This window comes from Molothrus ater, chromosome 8, assembly GCF_012460135.2.
Source record: "Molothrus ater isolate BHLD 08-10-18 breed brown headed cowbird chromosome 8, BPBGC_Mater_1.1, whole genome shotgun sequence".
Taxonomy (NCBI): Eukaryota; Metazoa; Chordata; class Aves; order Passeriformes; family Icteridae; genus Molothrus; species Molothrus ater.
In genome coordinates, this window is record NC_050485.2 from 22,907,139 (window position 1) to 22,927,918 (window position 20,780).

General features: G+C 63.1%; 3 protein-coding genes across 8 annotated transcripts; 1 reads left to right on the forward strand and 2 right to left on the reverse strand.

Annotated features, from left to right (window-relative positions):
• Window positions 1-1,153: 1,153 nt before the first annotated feature.
• On the reverse strand, window positions 1,154-7,135 carry SFXN3 (sideroflexin 3). Of its 4 annotated transcripts, none has more exons than XM_036385514.2 (11): window positions 6,808-7,135; window positions 5,239-5,402; window positions 4,847-5,017; window positions 4,587-4,685; window positions 4,251-4,326; window positions 3,722-3,807; window positions 3,270-3,397; window positions 3,095-3,144; window positions 2,891-2,940; window positions 2,374-2,421; window positions 1,154-2,127 (listed from the first exon to the last, which is right to left on the reverse strand). In XM_036385514.2, the coding sequence occupies exons 1-11, from the start codon at window positions 6,928-6,930 to the stop codon at window positions 2,031-2,033; spliced, it is 1,092 nt and encodes a 363-aa protein (XP_036241407.1). In that variant the 5' UTR covers window positions 6,931-7,135; the 3' UTR covers window positions 1,154-2,030. The 4 variants fall into 4 exon arrangements, with proteins under 4 accessions (XP_036241407.1, XP_036241406.1, XP_036241409.1 ...); XM_036385513.2 differs by having other exon boundaries at window positions 5,239-5,405; XM_036385516.2 differs by lacking the exon at window positions 6,808-7,135 and adding an exon at window positions 5,960-6,042 and having other exon boundaries at window positions 5,239-5,405.
• On the forward strand, window positions 6,122-15,108 carry PDZD7 (PDZ domain containing 7). 3 transcript variants are annotated; one of them, XM_036385508.2, is made up of 17 exons: window positions 6,122-7,316; window positions 7,955-8,362; window positions 8,544-8,684; window positions 9,048-9,222; window positions 9,554-9,730; window positions 9,952-10,099; window positions 10,326-10,386; window positions 10,837-11,262; window positions 11,747-11,950; window positions 12,129-12,170; window positions 12,358-12,515; window positions 12,694-12,785; window positions 12,931-13,022; window positions 13,119-13,190; window positions 13,566-14,057; window positions 14,361-14,461; window positions 14,603-15,108. In XM_036385508.2, the coding sequence occupies exons 2-17, from the start codon at window positions 8,170-8,172 to the stop codon at window positions 14,750-14,752; spliced, it is 2,724 nt and encodes a 907-aa protein (XP_036241401.1). In that variant the 5' UTR covers window positions 6,122-7,316; window positions 7,955-8,169; the 3' UTR covers window positions 14,753-15,108. The 3 variants fall into 3 exon arrangements, with proteins under 3 accessions (XP_036241401.1, XP_036241403.1, XP_036241404.1); XM_036385510.2 differs by lacking the exon at window positions 12,129-12,170; XM_036385511.2 differs by lacking the exon at window positions 6,122-7,316 and having other exon boundaries at window positions 8,187-8,362; window positions 9,053-9,222.
• Window positions 14,969-20,376, reverse strand: LZTS2 (leucine zipper tumor suppressor 2). Its single transcript, XM_036385512.1, has 6 exons — window positions 20,326-20,376; window positions 19,797-19,865; window positions 18,334-18,774; window positions 17,461-17,976; window positions 16,672-16,941; window positions 14,969-16,581 (listed from the first exon to the last, which is right to left on the reverse strand). Exons 3-6 carry the CDS (start codon window positions 18,733-18,735, stop codon window positions 15,904-15,906), a joined length of 1,866 nt encoding a protein of 621 aa, XP_036241405.1. The 5' UTR covers window positions 18,736-18,774; window positions 19,797-19,865; window positions 20,326-20,376; the 3' UTR covers window positions 14,969-15,903.
• Between the last annotated feature and the right edge of the window lie 404 nt (window positions 20,377-20,780).

Here is a 20,780-nt window from a genome sequence, read left to right on the forward strand (position 1 = left end):
TATTTTTGTTTTCTTTACACTGCTCTGGAAATATATTGTATTCTCAGATAATCCCGTTCAATTATACCACAATAAAACACATAATAAAAACGTAATTCATTTTTCCTGAGCGCTCCATCTCCCTGTGCCTTGGCAAGCTATTAAAAATTTGTCTTCATTTTTCTGGCAAGAGCCTTGTACCTTTTCATCTTTAATTTATGAGAGCAGAATAGCTACTGACAAGCCCTTATTGCACGGCAAGGGGCTGCATTATTTATAAGCTGCCAATGGCTGGCTCAGGGGAGATATTTGCAATATTCCGGGGCTGGGAGAAGGAGGGGGACAGATCCCTGATGTGCCTGTCCCAATCCACTCCCTTCCCCACCCTGGGCAGGTGCTGGGTGCAGGTGTTTTTCTGGCTACCCCTTGAGGGAAGCAGCTCCAGACTGGCCTCTGCCAGCCCCTGCCAGCTGTGGAAGCTGTGGCACAGGGTGCCTTCGGGCTGCCTGGCCCTTGTCTCATCATTGCTGTATCTGCCCATCTTGGCCTCTGCAGTGATCTCACTCCATCCTTCAGCATGGGGCACTGCAGAGCACAGCTGCCTCCATCCCTCCTCTCCCTGGCTGGATATCCACTGCTCCTTCTGACTGCCCTGTCAGACAGAAAGCTGAGGGGGAGGCAGCTGCTGCCCGCAGGCTCGCCAGGGTCCTGCGACAGCAGTGATGTGCTCTGCAATGTGCTCTCTGATAGCTGTACATAGAAAGTGGGATAAAAATAGTCCTGCAGGGAAGGCACAGGAGAAATGCCAGAGTTGTCCTGTGAGCAGGCTGCAAGAGGGGGTGTGAGTGTGGGCAGAGCCAGGGTGACACTCTGGCCTCTCCAAACCAGCAGCATCCAGGGCAGCAGCTTAGCAAAGCTCTCTGCGCAGCGGCGAGGTCCAAAGCCGACTGTACTAAAAAAAACCCTCCTGACAGCTGGATAAGCTTAAACACATGCCAGGCCAGCCAGAGCTGCTGCAAAGGCAGCGGGCTGGAAAGCAGAACCCAGCCCCAGGGGGTGCAGAGGCACCCCAAAAGCCAGCCTGCTCCTCTCTCCTGCTCCCATCCTCACCCCAATAGCAGTCTCTTTCCACCATATACAAATTAGGAAGCAGCACACTTCTCTTTGCTGTTGGTTTTGTATAAACAATCTGCCTTTATTGTTTGGTATATATAGGTACATTTATATGTATATCAAAAATATCTAGAGGAAACCACAGTGCACTTAAAGCTATTTGAGAAGGTCCACCTGAAAGCAAGCACTCCAGGAAGGGGTAGAATAACCCCTCAGGGGAAGCCCAGCCCTGAACACAGATGGCATTAAAATGAGAATAAAAACCAAGACTCTACTGGGATTAAAATGTGCCATTTGCTCTGGAGATGGAAGCAGCAGAAAGCCAGATTAAATCCCCAGAGCAGCCTGGAGGAGAGCAGAAGGTGAGCTGGGAGCACATGCCTGGGCTGGGAGAGCCCCCCACTCTGAGTTCCAGCCACTACATGCAATCGATCACTCACCCCCAGCTATTTTGGGCATGGGGAGTTTTCCTCTCCAAAAGCTGCTCTGCCATCCCCAGGCACCAGCTGCTGAACCGCTGGGCACTGTAGGGTGCCTGCAGAGGTACTCTACCTTCAATTGCTGATTCTCTGCTGCCTCCTAAAGCTGGGGAGCACCATTGTCTTCCTCATCTCACTTTTATTTTTCCCTCCAGCACAGCTCACAACGTCCCTGGTGTTGCTGCCCGCACTTCCCTGCGCACTGCACAGAGCCACAGGCACACGCAGAGAGGAGGAGTGCACCAGGGTGCCACACAGGAGGTCCCCAGAGCAGGGCTGAGCCAGGCACAGGGACAGGGGTTGGTGTGGTGCTGCATGGCTGCAGGCACCCCGGGAAGGAGGGCTGAGCACCTGGGACCTATGGACACACAATGGCCAAGGGAAAGCGGCAGCAGCCCCAAGGGGATCCAAGGGCAAAGCTCAGCAATGCGCTGGCCTGGCAGCCACCCCAGGACCTGCTCAGAGCCCTTTGTTGAAGTAGACAGTCTCCAGCAATGGATCTTTCTTCCGGATCTGGTCTTGGACTTCAGGCTCCAGGCTGCTCACAGGCATTGAGCTGTAGAGGAAACATGGATACAGAGGATGGAGGGGTATAGCCACCAGTGGCCTCAGGTTGGAAACTACCTCTGCATCCCACGGGGAGGCTGTCCCCATGGCCCAGCACAGACCCTTGGTAACAGAGATGTGTGTGCACTGGCTTAAGCCCCTGACTGCTCAAAGAAGCAAAAGAATCTCTTGGGAGTCAGAGAGCACCCCCATCCCACACAGGAGCCACACGTGCAGGCAAAGTGCCAGTCTGTACCTTTTCTGTGGGAAGAGTGCACAGCACAACGGGGTGGCAAACACCAAACTGCAAAGGAAAGACAGGGAAAGGTGAAGCTGGGCTGCATAAATCACCCACACCCACCCATGGCCTGATCACAGAGCAGCAATGAGGCAGGCCAGACCTGTGCTGGGTGTCCAGCCAGGAAAGGGCTACAGAGATGCCCTCTCCAAGCTCCAGACTCTGCATTTGGCTCCTGAGGAGGGGCAAGGTCTGTCCCCTGATGATGTGGGGGAACAGGAATGCTGAGTAGGAACCCATGGCAGGCTTGAGAGACACCAAGATGAAGCAAAACAACTCCTAGCGCCAGAACGTCATATCCCATCCCATCTGCCCGGGGTGCAACTAGCCTGGCCAAGCTCTGGCATCCCCCCAGGAAACTTTGGGGCAGTTCTCTCCCCCCACTGCCAAGCAGGGTTCCCAGCAGCACTGCCCCATACACTTGGGCTTGGTATCTGCCCAGGGCAGCAATGCCCATCAGTGGAGGAGGACTTACCAGAGTCCCACCAGGCTGACCTGCAGGGGAGCATTCAGGTACGGGTACCGCTGCCAGGGACAGGGAGAGGAAGTGTGTTAGTGCAGTGGACAGGGCAGGAAGGGGTCTATTCCCCAACAGGGTGCCAGCCTTGAGGGTGCCAACAATGTGCCAAGCTTGGTGGGCGTCCCTATGCCCACCTGCCCATCCCAGGTTCACTGGTACCTTCAGGAAAGCTCTCTTCTCCAGCATGTTCATGATCACCGGCGGAATGGCTGAGGCAGGGAGGAAGGAGATGAGCTCCCAATGCTCACAGTTCCCTGCCAGCAGTGGGACCCCATCCCACACTGCCAGGGATCAGCTGCAATCTCCCAGCACAGGCGGAGGAAGGGACACTCACCCATGGCTGGCGCTGCCATGCCAATGCGGGACACCACCACCTGGAAAATGGCCTTCTGGGCAGCTGCTGTGGATTCACCCAGGCGGTTCCCATTCTCATCCGTGACAGGGATCCCCAGCTTGAGCTCTCTGCAGGGACACAGGGGGTCAGGGGGTCACAGGGCACAATGGTGAGGGGATCAGGACACAGGACAGGGACATGTCTCCAAGGGAGGCTGGCATCCTCCTGTACCCCATCCACACAATAAATCAGAGGGGTCTCAGCTGGAGCCACATTCACATTTGGCAGCAGCCTCAACAGGGCTGTACAGGGACCAATAACCCCCTGGCTTGCAACCAGGTGCTGGTACCCTCAAGCTATCCCCCCATGCTAAGGATCAGCAAGGAAGTCCCCGCATTCCCCACCAGTGCCTACAAACCCTGAGGCCAGCCTGTCCCACCTCGGGGGCTCACCTCTGCCTCATCAGCGGGATGTTGATGCAGTTGGCAGCTGCCACGGCCGCAAAAGGCACGTACCGGCCAATGATGGCTGGCAAGTGCTGGGGGGAAAAGCAGGAGAATGTCACGGAGAGGGTCTGGGGGCAGAGCTGGCTGTCCCTGGGTCTGCCTCCATCTTCCTGCAAGACCTTGGGGTGTCCCAGCCCCACTGGGGGAAAAGCATTTCCTCCTCCCCTGCAACCCTCAGCTGGTAAAAGCTGCACAGACCAAAGGGTCTGGGGGGACTCAGGTCCCCTGCCAGGCCTGGACAGAGGCTGAGGGGTGAAAGAAGCCTGGAGATACATCCAGAGCAAGGCTGGAGGGACAGGCCATCTCCACAGCCATCACTGGGGAGAGCAGTTGCCTTGTGTGGGCAACCTCAGCAAACTCCTTTTCTTCATTTTCTCCCCCACTCCAGGTGAATCCCCTGCTCAGCTCAGAGCTCAGGGAGATCCCATGTGGAGGGTCCACATCCCCCAGCTGCGATGGCCAAGGATCAGCTTACCTTGGTGAGGGATTTGAGTCCCAGTGCTGTGACAACTGCCCCCGTGGTTGCACTCACATAGGCTGTCCCCAGCTGGCTGAAAGAGCAGGAAGTGACACCAGTAATCCAGGCTCTCCCCATCCCAGCTGCCCCTCCAAAGGAAGGAACAGCATGCCCTTCAAGAGCATCAGGACATCTGGGTTCCTCTCTCAGCTCTACCACTAACCCTGACAGTCCCAATGGCATCCATCTCTGCCTTCACCAGGTCTCCCTTGTCCCATCTCCCAGCACCCTGCTATGCAAGGCACCCCCTGGTGTTTTGGGCTGCCTTGAGGGCCTGGTCAGAGAGATGCTCACCTGGGGGTGATGGGTGCATCTCCGCTGCGGTTGGTGTAGTTGACAATGGCATTGAAGGACTGGTTGACCCACTGCCAGAACAGCACAGCTGGTGTGGTCCTGCCAGAGAGAGAAGGGTGCTAGAGACACTAGGGGATGTCACCCATGCTCCTACAGCATGAATACGAGTGGGGTACGGGACGCGTGTCCCCTCCTCACCCCAGAGCCAGGAGGATCCTCCAGGCATCCTCTTGGTCCTGAGGTGAGGAGAGGACAGGTACCTGTAGAAGGTCAACATGCAACCAGTGATGGTCATGTTCATGGGGACCTGAGCAGACATGCGCCCCACAAGGATCATCTTCTCGCCCGTGTCAGGGTGGAAAGCCGAGTCATAGATGTACTTTGCCCGCCAAAGCTGGTCCTCTGTCAGCCCAGGGTGTATGGTGCCTGCCCTGCCAGGTGAGGGTAACACCTGTTGAAAGACCCTCTGCCAGCACACATGGCCAAACTGGTCTCCCACACCCTTTGGGGCAGCTGGGAGATGCTTTAGGGACCAGCCAGGCAGTTTTGGGGGCTTTGGCTGGGGAGGCCAACATCACTTCTACTCCCACTCCTGGGAATGGCTCCTGCCGGGGAACAGTGCTGAGGGTACATCCACCCTCCCAGTGGGTACCTGTAGTCCTCCACCACCCGTCGGGCTTCCTCCAGTGTAGCCCCTGAGAGCAGCAGGTTTCGGGGGTCGGTCACCATGAAGAAGTGCTTGGCCCGGCCCTGAAAGGTGCTCTGGTCCCAGCGGGGCTCCCGGATGTTGATGGTGGCAGGCAAGGACGGTGGCATCTTCTGGCAGGGCAGGGGATGAAAGGGTTATATGGGATGTGGTGCCTGTGTGTCCCCTGGCCCCATCCCTGCTGCAGCAGCTCTGCGCTCCCTCCACCTGGGGGGACAAGGGGTGAACAGGAAGCCCCTTTGTAAAGGAGCTCAGCAGCGACTCTTGGGCCCTCCCAGCACATGAAGCATTTTGTGGGTGGCGCGACCTGTAAATGGGACTGCACCTTGCAATGTGCCAAAGAGAAACCCCCGACCTTGCCCACACCAGCCGCCAGAAATCAGGGACCCCCCACCCCAGCAGAGCACCCCGGTCACACAGGAGGGGACAGGGACCCACCACGAAGGGGCCACAGCTGCTGCCAGCACCAGGAGAGCGGAGTGAGGAAGGGCACTGGAAGGAGGAACGTCCCTCCCGGCAAGGCACCGACACACCCGGCGCGGCTTTATTTCCACACCGCCCTGCCCCGAGGGAAGCGGGGCTCTGCTCCCTGCCTTCCCGCGCCGAGCATCCCTCCCGCCACGCGTGACCCCCCTGCACAGGGACCCGGGGCAGCCCCCGCACTCACGGCTCCCGCGACAGCGCCCGCCGTGCCCGCGCCGCCGCCGTCGCCGCCGCCGTCGCCGCCGCCACCGCCCCACTCCCGCCCCTGCGCGCGCTGACGTGAGGCCTCGTCACGGGTGGGCGGCCCCGCGCCGGGCGGGCGGGGCGGGACGGGAAGGGCGGCGCGCGGGGGGCGGCGGGGACCACGCGTGACCGGGGCCGGCGGCGGGGGGAGCGGTACGTGCCGAGCCACACGCGGTGCCCGCGGCCCTCCCGCGCTTCTGTGGGCGTGCCCGTGGGCGTGCACGCGCCTGTCCGTGACCGCGCGCGTGTGCTCGCACGTCGGCTCGGCCTCCGCTCGCTCGGGTGCTCGCGCGCGCGTGTGTTTGCACGTGGGTGTTCACGTGCGCGTTTCCGCGCGTCCCCGTGTCAGCCGCGCGCGTGTCCCCGGGGTCTCGATGCCCGCGCCACGCGCGCGCGCGTGTCCGTAGCGCCGCGGACGCGCGCGCCGCGTTGGCGTCCACGCGCGTCGCGGTTGTTGCGCCGGAGCGCGCGGGGCCCGCGCCTCCGCGGGAGTGGGCGCCGGCTCGAGCGTGGGGCGGTGCGTGCCGGAACACGCGCGTGTGAGCGGGGCCACGAACACGCGTGTGCGGCGCTCCGCGGGCGTCCGTGAGTGCGCGCAAGGGCACGGACACGCATGCCGTGGACGTGCGGGTGCATGGGGTGTGTGTGCATGTGGGTACGTGTCCCCACGCCGGCCGTGCCCCCCCAGCCCCTCACCCCGGCGTTGTCGGGGCGGCCCCCCCGCGCCGGCCCCCGCCCCCGCCGCCCGCCCGCAGCCCCCCCGCAGTCCCCGCGGCCGCCGCGCATCACCTGAAACCGCCGCGGTGTCGGGTTCGCGCTGGCGGCGCCGGGCCCCGCCGGGGGGTCACGGCCGGCCCGGGCTGGAGGCGATGCCCCCCGGGAAGGGGGACACGGGGGGATACCGGCTCGCATCACCGGAGTGAGCGAAGCGGAGGGACGCGACACCCCTCCTCCCCTGACCGTGCCTCAGTTTCCCCCGTGTGCCCCCGGGATGCTCTGCGCTAAGGGACGAGGTCAGGGGGGACGCCACATCCCTTGCCACACGCAGCCTCGCCGGGGGTCGCGCCCCCGGACCCCCTCGCGGGGGACACCCACGGGACTGTCCCCCCCCCGCCAGCTGCAAGGCCAGCCCCGGCCGCTCTCGATTGACAGCTCCCGCGCCCGATGGCCTCTCCGGTCCCACAGGGAAAGCCAATCCCCGCGGCCGGGGGGGCAGGAGGCGGTGCTGCCCCCCGGCCTCGCCTTCCCCCCCGCGCTGCTGCCAGGTGTCTCTTTCGCAGGTGGCACCATGGGGACAGGTGAGGAGGGCACGGGGCGGGGGGAAGGGAGGGACGGCGGTAGGGGGTCCCCTGCGCCCCTTCGGGGAGGGGGCCTCCGCGTCTGATGCTGGCGGGGGGTAATGGGTGGGCGCTGTGTGGGGCTGGCAGCGGCGGGGATACCGGCGTGTCCCCGCGGCCGGGGCCATCACTTATTTATTGAGGTCAGGCAGGGGCGAGCGGGGAATGAAGTGGGGGGGGCACCGTGGTGGCGTTTCACCCACGCCTGGAAAATCCCCGCGGGAACTGCGTTGGGGACTGGTGCACCCATGTCCAGCCGCATGGCGTTGGGAATTCAGAGGGGCTCCGGGGAGGATAGGAAATGGCCAGAGGGATCAGGTCCTGCTCTCTAGCATAAAGCTGATGTCCCCGTGTTCCCTCTCTGGAGCCTTTCCGGATTTGTGCTGTCAAGTAAAGCCCCTTTGCATCCCCTGTTCCAGATTTACGCTGCGAGGGAGAGCTCCTTTTCACCCCAGCATCCTTACCCCAGGGCAGGGCAGCCTGTGCCCACACCCCCATGGTAGTACCCAGGAGCTATGTGACAGTTGGATGCTTGGGACAGCATAGGACGGGAAGGGATCAGGCTGGAGAGGAGGTCACAAAGCTCCTTGTCCCTCCAGGCTGTGCTGCTGCACCTGGGACCTGTCTTGCCAGCGGCGAGTGCCCAGGCCAGCTGCCCCCAGCATTGCACTGCTAAAAAAGAGCGGTGCCCAAGCCCGGGCATGTGCTTCTGGACTATGCCATGTCCCCCGCTGGCTGACAGGCAGCCCTGGCCCTGTGAGGACACAGCCAGCCCTGAGCCAGACGCCAGGACGCCAGTGTGCCCAGCACCACCATGGCCCAGGAGTGGGACGCGGTGCTGTCAGGGATGACGACAGGCAGCCGCTCGTGGAGCTCCAGCAGCGAAGCCAGCCTGGCTCCCCGCTACCTCCTCAGCAAGCAGAGCCGCCTGCTCAATGGGACCACCCGGAGCAGCCGTGCCGCCTCCCCCATGGGCCGTGTCATCCTCATCAACGCCCCCATCGAAGGTGTGTGGGGTGTCCTGGCCCCCTGCCTGCCCCCATGGCCAGGAGGGTCCCAGTGGCTGAATTCCCTGGGTCTAGGGGCAGGGAGGGCTGTCCTGGGCCTGGGGATGTTCCCAGGAAGAGAGATACCCCTTGCCCTTGGACACACAGCATGTGTGACTTGTCTGCTCCCCTGTCCCCACAGCCAGCAGCAATGAGAGTGATGTCATCAATGCCATCACAGTGGAGAAGAGCGTGGATGGCAAACTGGGCTTCAGCGTCCGTGGCGGCTCGGAGCATGGGTTGGGCATCTTTGTCAGCAAAGTGGAGGAGGGGAGCACTGCCGGTAAGAGGGTCAGGGTGAGGGACACCAGGCACATGCCAGCAAGACCCTCTCAAGGAGCTCCCAGTGACATGGGATCGCAGCAACAATGCCGCCCTTCATGGTGGAAAACCACCATTTGCTCCCTGCTGCCTTTGGCCATGAGATTTGCAGGCTGCCCAAAGTGAAGGGCAGGACATAGAAGTAGACGGCCCTGTGCCAATGACTCTGAGCTCCATCCCCAAGCCACTCAGTGCAGTTGTCAGCCACCCCTGCTTCTGTTCCCAAGGGGTTCAGAGCAGGTTGAGGAGACATTGAGGTAGGGGATGTCAAATGAGGGCATCAGTACCAGGTCAGGTGCCCAGATGAGCCGTGTGTCCCCTGTAGAGCAGGCCGGGCTGTGTGTTGGCGACAAGATCACAGAGGTGAACAGTGTGAGTCTGGAGAACATCACGATGAGCAGCGCTGTCAAGGTCCTCACCGGCAACAACCGCCTCCGCATGGTGGTCCGGCGGATGGGCCGTGTGCCAGGAATCAAGTTCTCCAAGGAGAAGACGGCGTGGTGAGCAGGGCATGTCCCATGCCAGCACCCCAAAACCCAACCCCATGGAGGGCATGCTGGGGGAGGTTGGTGAGGAATTCTGGGCAACAGGGACCCATGGGGGACGCCCAGGGTGGAGTGGCATCAGAAATCTCTGGCAAAGATGGGGAGAGACAAGAGTGGGATACAGGATGGGATAGGAAGGTCTGGAGCAGGTAGGGTGGGTGCAAGCCCCATCCTAAACATCCTCCATCCCCATCACTCTCCTCCTCTGGGTGCCACCAACGGTCCCATCCTGCTGGGGGACAAGACCCAAATCCCTGAGACTACCTACACTGTACCCATGCTCCAGGGTGGACGTGGTGAACAGGCGCCTGGTAGTAGAGAAAAGTGGCTCGACACCATCGGAGAGTGGCTCCGAGGACGGGCTGCGGCGCATCGTCCACCTCTACACCACCTCTGATGACTACTGCCTGGGCTTCAACATCCGCGGTGGCAAAGAGTTCGGCCTCGGCATCTACGTCTCCAAGTACGGCTGCCCCGGGGCGTGAAGGGGTTGTGAAACCCCAATCTGTGCTGTGCCCATGCTGGGGCTCAGCCCCTCCTCTCTGGCTGAGCCACACCACTATCACAACACTTTGGGCATTACCACCACGGGTGCTGAGCCACGGGGCCACCCAAGTGGAGGCGTGGGGCAGGAGCAGGACTCCAGCAAGGGCTTGGCCCCATCCTGCTCCCCTGCTTCCCTAGGGTGGACCCCGGAGGGCTGGCGGAGCAAAACGGCATTCGGGTGGGAGACCAAGTCCTTGCAGCCAATGGAGTCAAGTTTGAAGACATAAGCCATAGCAAGGCAGTGGAGGTGCTCAAGGGGCAGACCCACATCATGCTCACAATCAAGGTACCCACGCCCTGCCCCATGGACCCTCGGGTGAGGCAGGGTTGGCATGTCCCTTCGCTGGCACTGCCCCTGCTCAGCTAAGTGCCGGGGGCTGGTGCAGCTGCTGGCTGGTTGGGTTTCAGGCGGGTGGGAGGGGGGGAATGCATTATTCATGGCTGGCACCGGATCGAGTTCGCCGGGGCAGCCAGCACTCACTGACCCCCTTGTCCTCTCCCCCTGTGCCTAGGAGACAGGCCGGTTCCCTGCCTACAAGGAGTTGGTGGCCGAGTACTGCTGGCTCAGTCGCTGTAAGGGCAGTGCCGCGCGGGTACTGGCAGGGGCGCTGGTCTGGGGCACGGTGGGGTTGGGACTCCCATGCATGTGATGTCTGACCACTGTAGGGAGGGAGAAGGTCTGCATGCCATGGGGTCCCAAGGCCTTGGAGGGGGCAGGGAGCTCCCTGTGCCGCTGTTAGCTTACCCACAGGCCTGATGGACTTGCAAGGTCCCAGCTGTGCCCATCCTTGGAGGAGGCATGAAGAGCCCCCTGCCATGGCCAGCAGCCTTGTGGTCCCTGTGATCCCACAGCATTCTACATGTCCACTTTCTTGGAGACGACATGATGATCCCTATGCAATGGCCAGTAGTCCACAGGTCCCCATGGCCCTGCAGGTTCCCGACATGACTGCTGTCTTTGGGAGGGACATGGAGCTCTAAGTGGCCCACAGTGTGTCAGTGTGTCCTGCTGTGCCTTTGCAGTGACCAACGGGCAGCTGCAACAGCTGGCTCAGACCTCGGAAACCAGCTCCTCCATCTCCTCCTACTCCTCAGGACCAGCCCCAGGGGCGGTGAATGGGCTGGGGGCAGCTTCCCCAGTGCCCCCAGCCCGCACCGTGGATGTGGCCATCTCCACGGAGGACGGGCCACGGCGGGGCTGGGTGCGGGAACGTGCTGAGCGGGCCATGCAGACCGAGCCAGCCACGGAGGGGCTGCCGGAGACACGGCGCACAGTGCGGCCCCCCGAGCTGCTGCGGGACACGGCCATCCGGGGCCAGGGCACCCGCGAGGCCCCTGGCACCCACCCACGCCGCACCTTCACCCACTCACCCAAGACGGCGCTTCTGCTGGCGCTGAGCCGGCCACGGCAGCCCATCACACGCTCCCAGAGTGACCTCACTGTCGCCGGTAGGCACCGGGGCACAGCCCCACACATGGGACTGAACCCTGGCTGAAGTCCCCTTCCAACCCTGCACACCCAGCCCTGGGAGTCCCACAGCTCAGGCCCTGCCCCATGTGGAGAGCCTGTCTCCCACTCAAGCATCCGATAGGCCCTGACATACATGGATACCTGCCCCCCACTCCTGGGCTTCCTATAGCGAATGTCTAGGTCCCTACCCTGGCACCTTATAGCCCATATGGCCCCCTGGCCACTAATCCTGGGTATCCTATAACCCCACATAGCCCCAGCTCTGTCCCTGGGCTTTCCCAGACACCCCAAAGCCCAGCCCCATGGCTCCTGGTGATCCACTGCACCCCACAGATGGACTCTTTTCCAGTCAGCATCTCCCAGGAGCCCCTCCAATCCCCCAAAGTTCTGTGTCCCCAGGCAAGATTTGGGATGGCATCCCCTCACCTCTCTATTCCAACAGCCCCTTCTATCTGTCCACAGAGGAGAAGCGGAAGAAGGAGAAGCCAGAGGGACAAGGGGCACGGGGGGCTACCCCAGGATTGCACCGCTCCAAGACCCTTGTCAACCTCTTTTTCAAGGGGGGCCGTGCCACCAGCCAGAGCTGGGCCCCCCCCAGCCAGGAGGCCCCTGGCTCTGAACGCTGGGCACGCTCCAAGTCCCCAGGGCGCTCTGACGGGGACAGAGGTATCAGCCTGGGTGACAGGGCAGAGAGGGACTCGAGGTGGGACTGTTCCCCCTTCTATGGGCCTTGTGGCATCCCTGGCATGAAGGGAGCACAGGGAGGGGTTCCCCAAGCACGCAGTTTTGACAGTGGGTGCTGCTGTCTGCCCTGGGCACTCACCGCTCTCCATCTCCCTTGCAGTAGGTGCTGTGCAGAAGTTTGTCATCCGGAGCCTGAGGCGGGGTAACGGGGGTGCTGTGTGCCTGGGGGGGTGTGGGGCAGGCTCTGCATGCGCCTGGCCCTGCGCTGCTTGTGTCTGTCCCGCTCTGGTGTGGAGTGAGCTGCTGGGGTAGGGGGGATGGGGAACTCTCTGGGCTGGCTGGGGCAGTCCTTGCTCCGCTGGCCACCCCTCCTTGTTGTGCCTCCCCAGAGAAAAGCCGGCGTGCCAGCATTCTGGGCCCCATGGGCATGGCCACCCTGCAGCCCAATGGCAGCGACCCTGAGGCCCGGCTCTCGCACATCCAGGACACTGCTGCACGTCTCCTCAGCCCCGATGAGGTGACGGCCGTGCTCCGCCACTGCTCCCGGGTATGCACCGATGGCAGGGGGCAGGCAGGGCACAGGCAGGGCAGTGCTGCCACCCTGGGCTCATCCCTGGAAAGCTCCTGAAGTCCTAGGGGCATGGTGAGCACTCTGTGCCCATGCTTAACTCTGGGAGGTAAACCAAGGAACAGGTGATCCACTGATCCCCCTCCTGTGCCGGCAGTACCTGCATGAGGGCAGTGTGGAGGATTTGGTGCGGCCACTGCTGGCCATCCTGGACCGGCCCGAGAAGGTCCTGCTGCTACGGGATGTGAGGCAAGTGCTGCTAGGAAATATCTGGGAACCCCAGTGCTGCCCATCCTGGTGTGATTGAAGTGGAGCCTCACACATACTCCTCAGCCCTGATCACACTCCACCCCAGAGGTTGCTACAATCTGTCCCCACCTTTTTGCCTTGGCAGGAGCGTGGTGGCCCCCACAGACCTGGGCAGGTTTGATAGCATGGTGATGCCACTGGAGCTGGAAGCCTTTGATGCCCTAAAGAGCCGCTCAGGTAGATCCCAGCCCCCCAGCGACCTTGACTGGGGGCAGGTTGTGGTCAAGGGTGGGTGCAGCTCAGGAGGTGACTGGGGGTTCTCCCTGACTGCAGTGCGCTCACCTGCCCTCCGCCCAGCCCACCATGACGCCCCCCCCAAGAGACACCTCATCACACCAGTGCCTGGTAAGTGCCACCTGTAGGGTCTGCCTGGACACGAGGCTGCAGGGTGGGGACAGGGTGGAGGGGGTCTGGGGCAAGAGAAAGGAGGCTGGGATACCTGAGTGCAGGGGCTCCCAGGGAAGAAGGCATCTGGCATCTCTGGGTGTTGGGAAGACTGGGAGCAGCAAAATCTGTGGATCTTGGGTGCTGGGGTTCTTGGGGAGGAGAACATGGAGTGCTTGCAGACAACTGGGGTGTCTAGGGGTCTCTAGATGAGGGGGGCACTAGGTGGCAAGGGACCCAGGGCTTTGGGGTACTCATGGGAGGCCTACGTGGCAGGGGTCCCAGGGAGCAGGGCTGTGGGTCCCTGGGGAGATCCCTGAGCCCCTCTCATTGCAGACTATCGGGGAGGATTCCTGCTGAAGCCAGCAGGGACCCCAGAGCCAGAGGAAGCGGGGGAGCAGCAGGCGAGCCCAGCCCGTCCAAGAGCCTCCCCCAGCCCCCGCCGGCCTCACCCCCGCACCTACACCCCGCTCCCTGACGTGCCAGTGGATGCCTATGCCTCCACCAGCCGGCCCCTGCCCACCCTCAGCCCTCAGGCCCCGAACTGGCTGCTGGCTGAGCCCTCCCCTGGCAAGGGCCATGGGCACTCTCGCAGCCCCCGGGCCACCTGGCGCAAGGAACCCCCCAGGACAGCACCCAGCAGAGAAGCTGAAGTGCTGGGGAAGCCCCAGCGGACACGGCCTCCTCTTGCCCCACTCTTTGGGGGGCCAGGGGGTGAGGCAAGGGCTGGGGCAGCCAATGGCCCTGAAGATGCTGGCAGGGAGGAAGAGGAGGAGGAAGAGTATCATCTGCTCACCGTCACCCTCTCCAAGCTGAAGCACTCACTGGGTGGGTGGCACGTGGGTGGGTGGCACATGGGTGGGACTCCAAGGGTGGGGTGAGGACCCTTCTGGCAGCAGCATCAGTGGGATGGGTGGCACCCCCTTGGCATGGGGCAAACTCCAGAGCATTCCTCCAAAATGAGAATGGGGGGGAATAGCTGTCCCTGCCCCAGTCCCTCATCTCTGTAGGACCTACCAAAATAGGGCAAGACAGAGGTGCAGCTCACCAGGGAAATGTGGTGCTTGGTGCTTGGGAGTGGGTTGGGGTCCCAGCCTACCCAGGTGTGAGGGTCTCATGGCTCCATTGCAGGGATCAGCATCTCTGGTGGTATTGAGTCAAGGGCACAGCCAGTGGTGAAGATTGAGAAGATCTTCCCTGGTGGAGCTGCCTTCCTCAGTGGCATCCTCAAGGTATGGGGGTCCCAGCACATGCCAGGGGGTGGGCAGATATCCAGACACTCCCATCCCCTGGTGCCACTGGGTTGCTGGCAGTCCTCTGGCAGTCCTAAAGCAGCTGCACTTCACCCTGTGGTGTTCCCATCTGGGACCTAGGCCGGGCAGGAGCTGGTGTCAGTGGATGGGGAGAGCCTGCAGAATGTCACGCACCAGAGGGCTGTGGACATCATCCGCCAGGCCTACCGCAACAAAGCCAAGGAGCCCATGGAGCTGGTGGTGCGGGTGCCTGGACCACCGACGGAGTGATGCTGCAGCCCCTTTTTGAGGAGCCATGCTGTGTTCCAGAGGAGTCAGATGGCTCATTCCTGCACTGAGCTGTGGCTGGCCTCAGTGCAGCCAGAGGGTGAGAGCCAGATCTGCCCCAAGGGCATGGAGCAGCTGCAGGACCCAAGGGAGGACAGCAATGGCGACACAGGGGAAGGACAGCTGGTCCCTGACCCTGCTCTGGACATGCAGACAGAGTCCTGAAAAAAACACAGCCAGGGGCTTGTTTTTAATTGCTGTTTCCGGGTGGTACACTGATGAGCCAGGCTCTGGGAACGAGACATGACTGAAATAAAGTACAAAAATCCCCCCCTGGAGCCAGGGGTGACCAAGCCACAGCTGGGCACATCCAGACTTTTCCTTTGGTTTGACCCCCCCGGGTGCCCAGCAGGGCCCCTCACCTCTGCCCATCCCTAGGAGTGTCCCCAGGGTGTCCCCAGCTGGCACATGGAGCACCATGCCCCTCTCCCCTGGCAGGCTGGGCATCACAGAGGCATGGGCTTTTCTGGGGGGGAAACAGAGGGATGCTGGGGGGCAAGAGCATGGGAAAGGCACTGAGGGCAAGCTGCCCCGTGGTAGGGGTGAGGGGGCACGGACTGGTGAACTGTGAGCTGGAAGAGGGTGATATGTTTTGGTAGGTCCTATAAAAATAGAGTTATTTAAAATGGCACAGAAACAAATTCCCTGACAAACACACAAAGGGGCATGAGGGAGGCTGGCATGGGCAGAGACAGGGCACACGCCAAGTGACTGGGTGACAGTGCCAGCAGGGATGAGAGGGAGGGGACAAGTCAGCCCTCCCTCTGCCCAAGGTGACCCTGGCTGAAGCCAGTGCTGCTAATCCCCAGGAGCTAAGAGGATCAGCAGAAACCAGTTCCGGGCGGCCCCAAGGCCAGGACTCAGCACCCACCTGACCCCACATCTCACAGGCAGCCCTCCCTGTGGGCACCGATACATCCTCGCCCCAAGACCTCAACGCTGGGGAGGGGCAGCACCTGTGGTCTCCCCTGCCCCTTCACAGTGGCTGCAGTTTGCAGAGCTGGAGGAGAGCAGGGGCCCCCCACAGCTCCCAAAATCACAGAGGCTGGAGGCCCCTTCAGCCCTCCATGCATGGGGCAAGGGCAGGCAGCATCTCAGATCTCAGTGGCTGTTATCTCCTCAAAGGGCGGGTCCGGTGGGTCACAGGGCTCGGGCAGGGGGTCCTCGCCCTGAAGCCGGAGATGCTGGAGCCGCTGCTCGAGCCGCCGGTTGCGCCGGTACATCTGGATGTAGCTGTACTGCAGCTGCTTCTGGTAGCGGATGACGCGCTCCTTCTCGCCCTGCCACGTGCCGCGCTCCTGCTCGAAGGCATCCCGCTGCTCCTGCCCACGCCGCCGCTCCAGCGCCACCTCCGCCCGCAGCCGCTCCAGCTGCCGCCGCAGCCCCGCACTGCCCCGGGGCTCCTCGCTGGCCGGGGGGCATCCTTCCCCAGGCGGAGGGCACCCTTCACCAGTGCCTGGTGGGCATCGCCCGCGGGCAGCTTCCCGCAGCCCCACCACCTCCTGCTCGAGCCGGCCGGCTTTGGCGCGAAAGAGGTCAGCCTCGCTCTTGCGGCGCTGCAGTTCATTGGCACAGACCTCCAGCTCCAGCGCCTTGAGGCGGGCGGCCTCCTGCAGCCCCTGAGCCCGCCGCTCGCCCGCCTGCAGCTGCGCCCGCGCCTCCCGCAGCTGAGCCCGCAGCCCCAGCAGCTCGGCACCCCGCTGCGCCAGCTCCGCCTGCGCTTCTTTCAGCTGCTGCTTCAGCAGAGAGATCTCCCCCGACTTCTGGCACACCTGTGGGGATGATGGGGTTCAGGTGCCAGCCGGGACCCCCCAGCCACAGCCTGCGCCCCCTGACATGCCTGGTGCTGCTGGGTGACTCACCTCCCACTTGGTCTCCTCCAGCCGGGGTGCCAGCTCAGTGCGCTCCCGCTGGAAGGAGGCACAGCGACGCTCCAGCAGTTCATGCTCCTGCAGCAGCTGGGTCAAGTCCTCCTGCAGCTGCTTCTTCTCCTGCTGCAACTGCAGCACCTGGAGCTGCAGGACCTGCTGCCCCCGATGTGCTGCGTGGGCCGCCTGCCGTGCCTGGGCCGCACAGCGCTGCCGCAGCCCCTCCAGCTCCTGCTCACACCGACGCTGCTTCTCCTCAAACACCTGGGCCAGGGGATGCACAGGTGCTGGGAGGGCAGCATGGCACCCTCCCACTTCACCTGCCACCTCCAAGATCTGCATCACAGGGAGGGGGCAGCATACCTCCCCCAAATGGAGGAAGGGTCCAGGAAGAGTGCAATGTGGTGGTACACACCTCCTTGTGCTCCCCTATACTTCTGCATGATGAGCCCCCCATGTTAGCATCCCCAGAGCCTATAGGGCTCCTCCGGCTCCATCACAAGCAGGCAGAAGCCACAGGTCCCAGGTTCATTCAAAAAAGGGCATCCCAAGATAAGGCACCCCAGTCTGTTCAGCTGGTCCCATGGGCCAAACAAGGCTCCCCCATGGACCACCCAGCTGGTGGGAAAAACCCACATACCCAGACCCACAGGAAAATGTATCCCTCTGCACGGGTCTATAATGGGTCCTCAAAGTGGGTCCCTACTCCCAACCAGGGGTTATGTTGACACCTGTCTCCAGGGAGGGGGACAGGTACAGGACATGAGGACACCAGGGACATACCTGGCAGATGGCCACCTCGTTCTCATCCAGGCTGTCCCGCAGGAGCCGCAGTTCGGCCTCCCTCTCCCGCAGCTTGTCCTCCAGCTCCCGCACCAGCATGGCCTCCTCGCCAGGCAGCGGAGAGCGCCCGCAGGAGCCACTCTCTGAGGAGGGCCGGCCCCGGCCACTCAGCGAGCCCGTGCTCTTGCTGGAGGATGAGCGCCCGCTGTCCGAGTTGGAGGGGCGGCAGCCCCCCGGAGGGTCAAGGGGGCCATGGGGGGTGGTCGGCAGGGCACCCACCTCTGGGTGCTGGCTGCAGCCCGTGCTGTAAGTGGGCAGGCTGGAGAGGGAGTTGCGCCCCGAGTCCGAGAGTGTGCTGGCACGGCAGCTCAGAGAGCCAGGCTTCTCAGCAGCCAGCAAGTGGGTGAGGCTCACCTGGCTCTCTGAGAGCCCTAGGCGTGTGCCTGGCTGGGCATTCCGAAGCTTGGATACCACTGGCTTGAAGGCCATGGGGCGGATTAGGGTCTTCTCCACATTCTGCCAGGAAAAGAGGGAAGAGTGAGGTGATGGGGAGGACCCATTAGCCCCAAAAAGGGCTGCCTAGGAACGTTACAGTGGGTGCTCCCAGCCCTGATGCCTTCACACCCCAAAGGAGACAGAGGCCAGTCACCACCCACTTCATCGCCTTTCCATGCGTGTTCAGGTGAGCTCCCAGACACCCTTGTCATGATGGAGGGGACATTAAGAGCATAGGGATTGCCACTTTCCCAGGGACACCAGAAGTGTGGCCATATGATCCCATTTCACACATCTGAGCCAACAGTCCCAGTGTGGCACAGGGTAGAAAGTCAAGACTGCAGCACACACCCACCCACCCTGCTGCCGCCCCCCCACCTCTTCCAGCTTGCCAGAGACAGGTACAAGCTTGGGGGGCGGCCCCCGAAGGTGATCACTTGGTGCTTGGTCATCACGGAGATCATCTGAGTCGCTACAGGGGCTGGCAGGAGAGGAGGCATCAAGCCAGTCCCCACAGAAGCCCCCATTGGCATAGGAGTGGGTGACACCGGGCACAGACACGCGGGACTCCTCAGGAGTGGCTCGGAGTAGCCCCTCCTGCTTGCAGAAGGAGGCAGCGGAGGGGTCCCCATCACTTGCGCAGTCGTGGCGAGGCCGGACGGGCAGGAGGCTGCCCACACTGCCCATGGTGGCAGGGGGTGAGCGGGCAGTGGCACGGAGCTGTGTGGCCCCCTCAGACACAGCCTCAAGGGGCACTGGCAGTGTCTGCACGATGGCCATGGCGGGGTGGCCCCCGGCGGGCAGGGGCACGTGGGCAGCCTGCAGGCAAGGGAGACAGGGCATCAGAACGATGGGCACTGACAACCCCACCAGTCACCCAGGTGGGCATGGGGGCATCCCCAGGTCGACAGTCACCATTCCCAATCTTATAAGTGTAGGTTGGCCCAAGGGCAGGAGATGCCAAATGAATCAGAACAAAATCAGGATTAGCTGGGGGGAGTGGTACTAGGAACCCCCATGCTGGCCTCAGCACCCTGGGTGCTCCACCTCAGTGGAGCAGCCTGGGGCTGCCAGGGGCTCTAGGGTGCTGGTAGCACAGTAGGGCAGTGGCGATGCAGTCCTGCCTCGTGCCGTGCCCTGGTGTGACCCTGCCATGGGAAGTGTGCCAGGACTGGATGCGAATCCCGAGAGGCCTGCAGAGAGCTGGCTCACAGGCAGCCTGCCCGCCTGTCTGCCTCATGGGCATCATGGAGGGGACAGCCTCACACACCAGGGTCGTCCACTTCCTCTGCCCCAGAGCCCCCACCTCTCAGCAGTGACCCCACAGAGCCTGCTTTCCACCTCCAACCATCCACAGTGGGGCACAGGGTTCCCTGGGGAGGGCCACCAAGGGGGAAGCTGCCAGGTGGGCACCAGGCTCTTTCCCAGCCCCAACACATGGAGGCTTGTTCCCACCCCTCCAGCTGGGGGGGGCTCTGCCGGTCTCTGCTGTGACTCCCCCTGCCCCAACCCACGCCATACGCCCGCGTGACGGGAGCCGGCCGACGGGCCGGATCCATCCCCTGCTGCCTCATCGCATCTCGCACATGGCTGCGGCTGGCACAGGGCGCGGGCGGGGGGGGGGCGCTGCCCGCACGGTCTCGCCCGCCGAGCTGTCACCTGAAATCAATCCGCCTGCCAGCGCCCGGGGAGGGGCGAGCAGGGCAGAGATGCCGGCGAGCCAACCCCCCCGCCACCGTCACCCCCACCGGCACGTGCCATCCGCAGGCACCGTGACCTCACTCCGCGCTCGTGATACCCTTGCGGGGGCAGGTGGGGACCCCCCTAACAGCTCCGCTCACCTCGCCAGCCGCTGCCCATCCGTCCGGTCCTCTCGGGCCCCCGCACCGTGAACACGGCTCCGCCGGCCCCTGAAGCGGGGAGGAGGAAGAGGAGGGGGTCAGGGGACTTTCGGCAGCAGGGTCCCTGGTGTTCCCCTCTGCCCCCTCCCCCCCAAATGCCCCGGCCGGCAGGGCCAAGGCAGGTGGTGCCAGCGTGGCACTGAGGGTGGCACGGGAGCCCGGCGGCGGGTGCGCTGCTCCTGGCACCCAGGGTGGGCTGCGGTCAACCCGGGAAGTGTGCTGAGAACAAGAGCCCGCCACTGGGGACCTGCTGCTGCCAAAGGAACGGGAATCGGGGACCAGGAACACCAAAGGGACATCTACTGGCCCCCCAGCCCAGCCAGCCAAGGCACAGTACCCCACCCCAGCAAAACTCCCCCAGGATGTGCAGGTCACGGGGACGGACAGCCCCGGGGACAGTGGGTCCCTGCGCAGCTTAGAGGGGACACTTCTGGGGCCCCGCCAGGCAGGCGGTGGGAACAGACTTTACCTTCTCCCTCCTCCCAGCCCCCCGGCCTGCCGAGAGGGTCCCACCGCCGCCCACGGGGGGAGGGAGTGCCCAGCCCGGCCTCCAGCCACCCAGTAAAACCAGTCACCAACTGGGGTGGCGTCACGTCCAGCCACTCCGGCCGGAGCACAGCGCTGCCGGATCCCACCGTTCCGACCCCTAAATGGCAAGGGAACTGTCGGTCCCTGCTCTGCCAGACCCCCACCCTGAGCTGCTGTGGGGATTCCGGGCCCCCAGGGACCCCCGTACCTCGACGGCATCTCAGGCGCACCCCCGAGCAGGGGGAATGAGGGTCAGCCCCCGTCCCTCCCCACACACCCAGCATATGTGGGACGGATACCATCCATGCCCGGCTGTGCCCCTCTCCAGGCCCCCGGCATCCTGAGGTTCCCTCAACGATGCTGCCCCCCTTTGCCCGCCCAACGCCCCCCCCCCCC

Bases quoted from the DNA above. Each gene is read 5' to 3' on its own strand.
- LZTS2 (XM_036385512.1), bottom strand. From the start codon at position 18,735: ATGGCCATCGTGCAGACACTGCCAGTGCCCCTTGAGGCTGTGTCTGAG. The intron at 17,977-18,333 runs GTGGGGGGGCGG...TTTTCCTGGCAG, and splicing joins TCTCTGGCAAGCTGGAAGAG to AATGTGGAGAAGACCCTAAT. The intron at 16,582-16,671 runs GTGAGTCACCCA...TCATCCCCACAG, and splicing joins TGGAGGAGACCAAGTGGGAG to GTGTGCCAGAAGTCGGGGGA.
- PDZD7 (XM_036385508.2), top strand. From the start codon at position 8,170: ATGGCCCAGGAGTGGGACGCGGTGCTGTCAGGGATGACGACAGGCAGC. The intron at 11,951-12,128 runs GTATCAGCCTGG...TCTCCCTTGCAG, and splicing joins GCGCTCTGACGGGGACAGAG to TAGGTGCTGTGCAGAAGTTT. The intron at 13,191-13,565 runs GTAAGTGCCACC...CTCTCATTGCAG, and splicing joins CCTCATCACACCAGTGCCTG to ACTATCGGGGAGGATTCCTG.
- SFXN3 (XM_036385513.2), bottom strand. From the start codon at position 6,930: ATGCGAGCCGGTATCCCCCCGTGTCCCCCTTCCCGGGGGGCATCGCCT. The intron at 5,018-5,238 runs GTACCCACTGGG...CTCACCTGGCAG, and splicing joins CGGGTGGTGGAGGACTACAG to GGCAGGCACCATACACCCTG. The intron at 3,145-3,269 runs GTGAGTGTCCCT...TCCCTGCCTCAG, and splicing joins CATGGCAGCGCCAGCCATGG to CCATTCCGCCGGTGATCATG.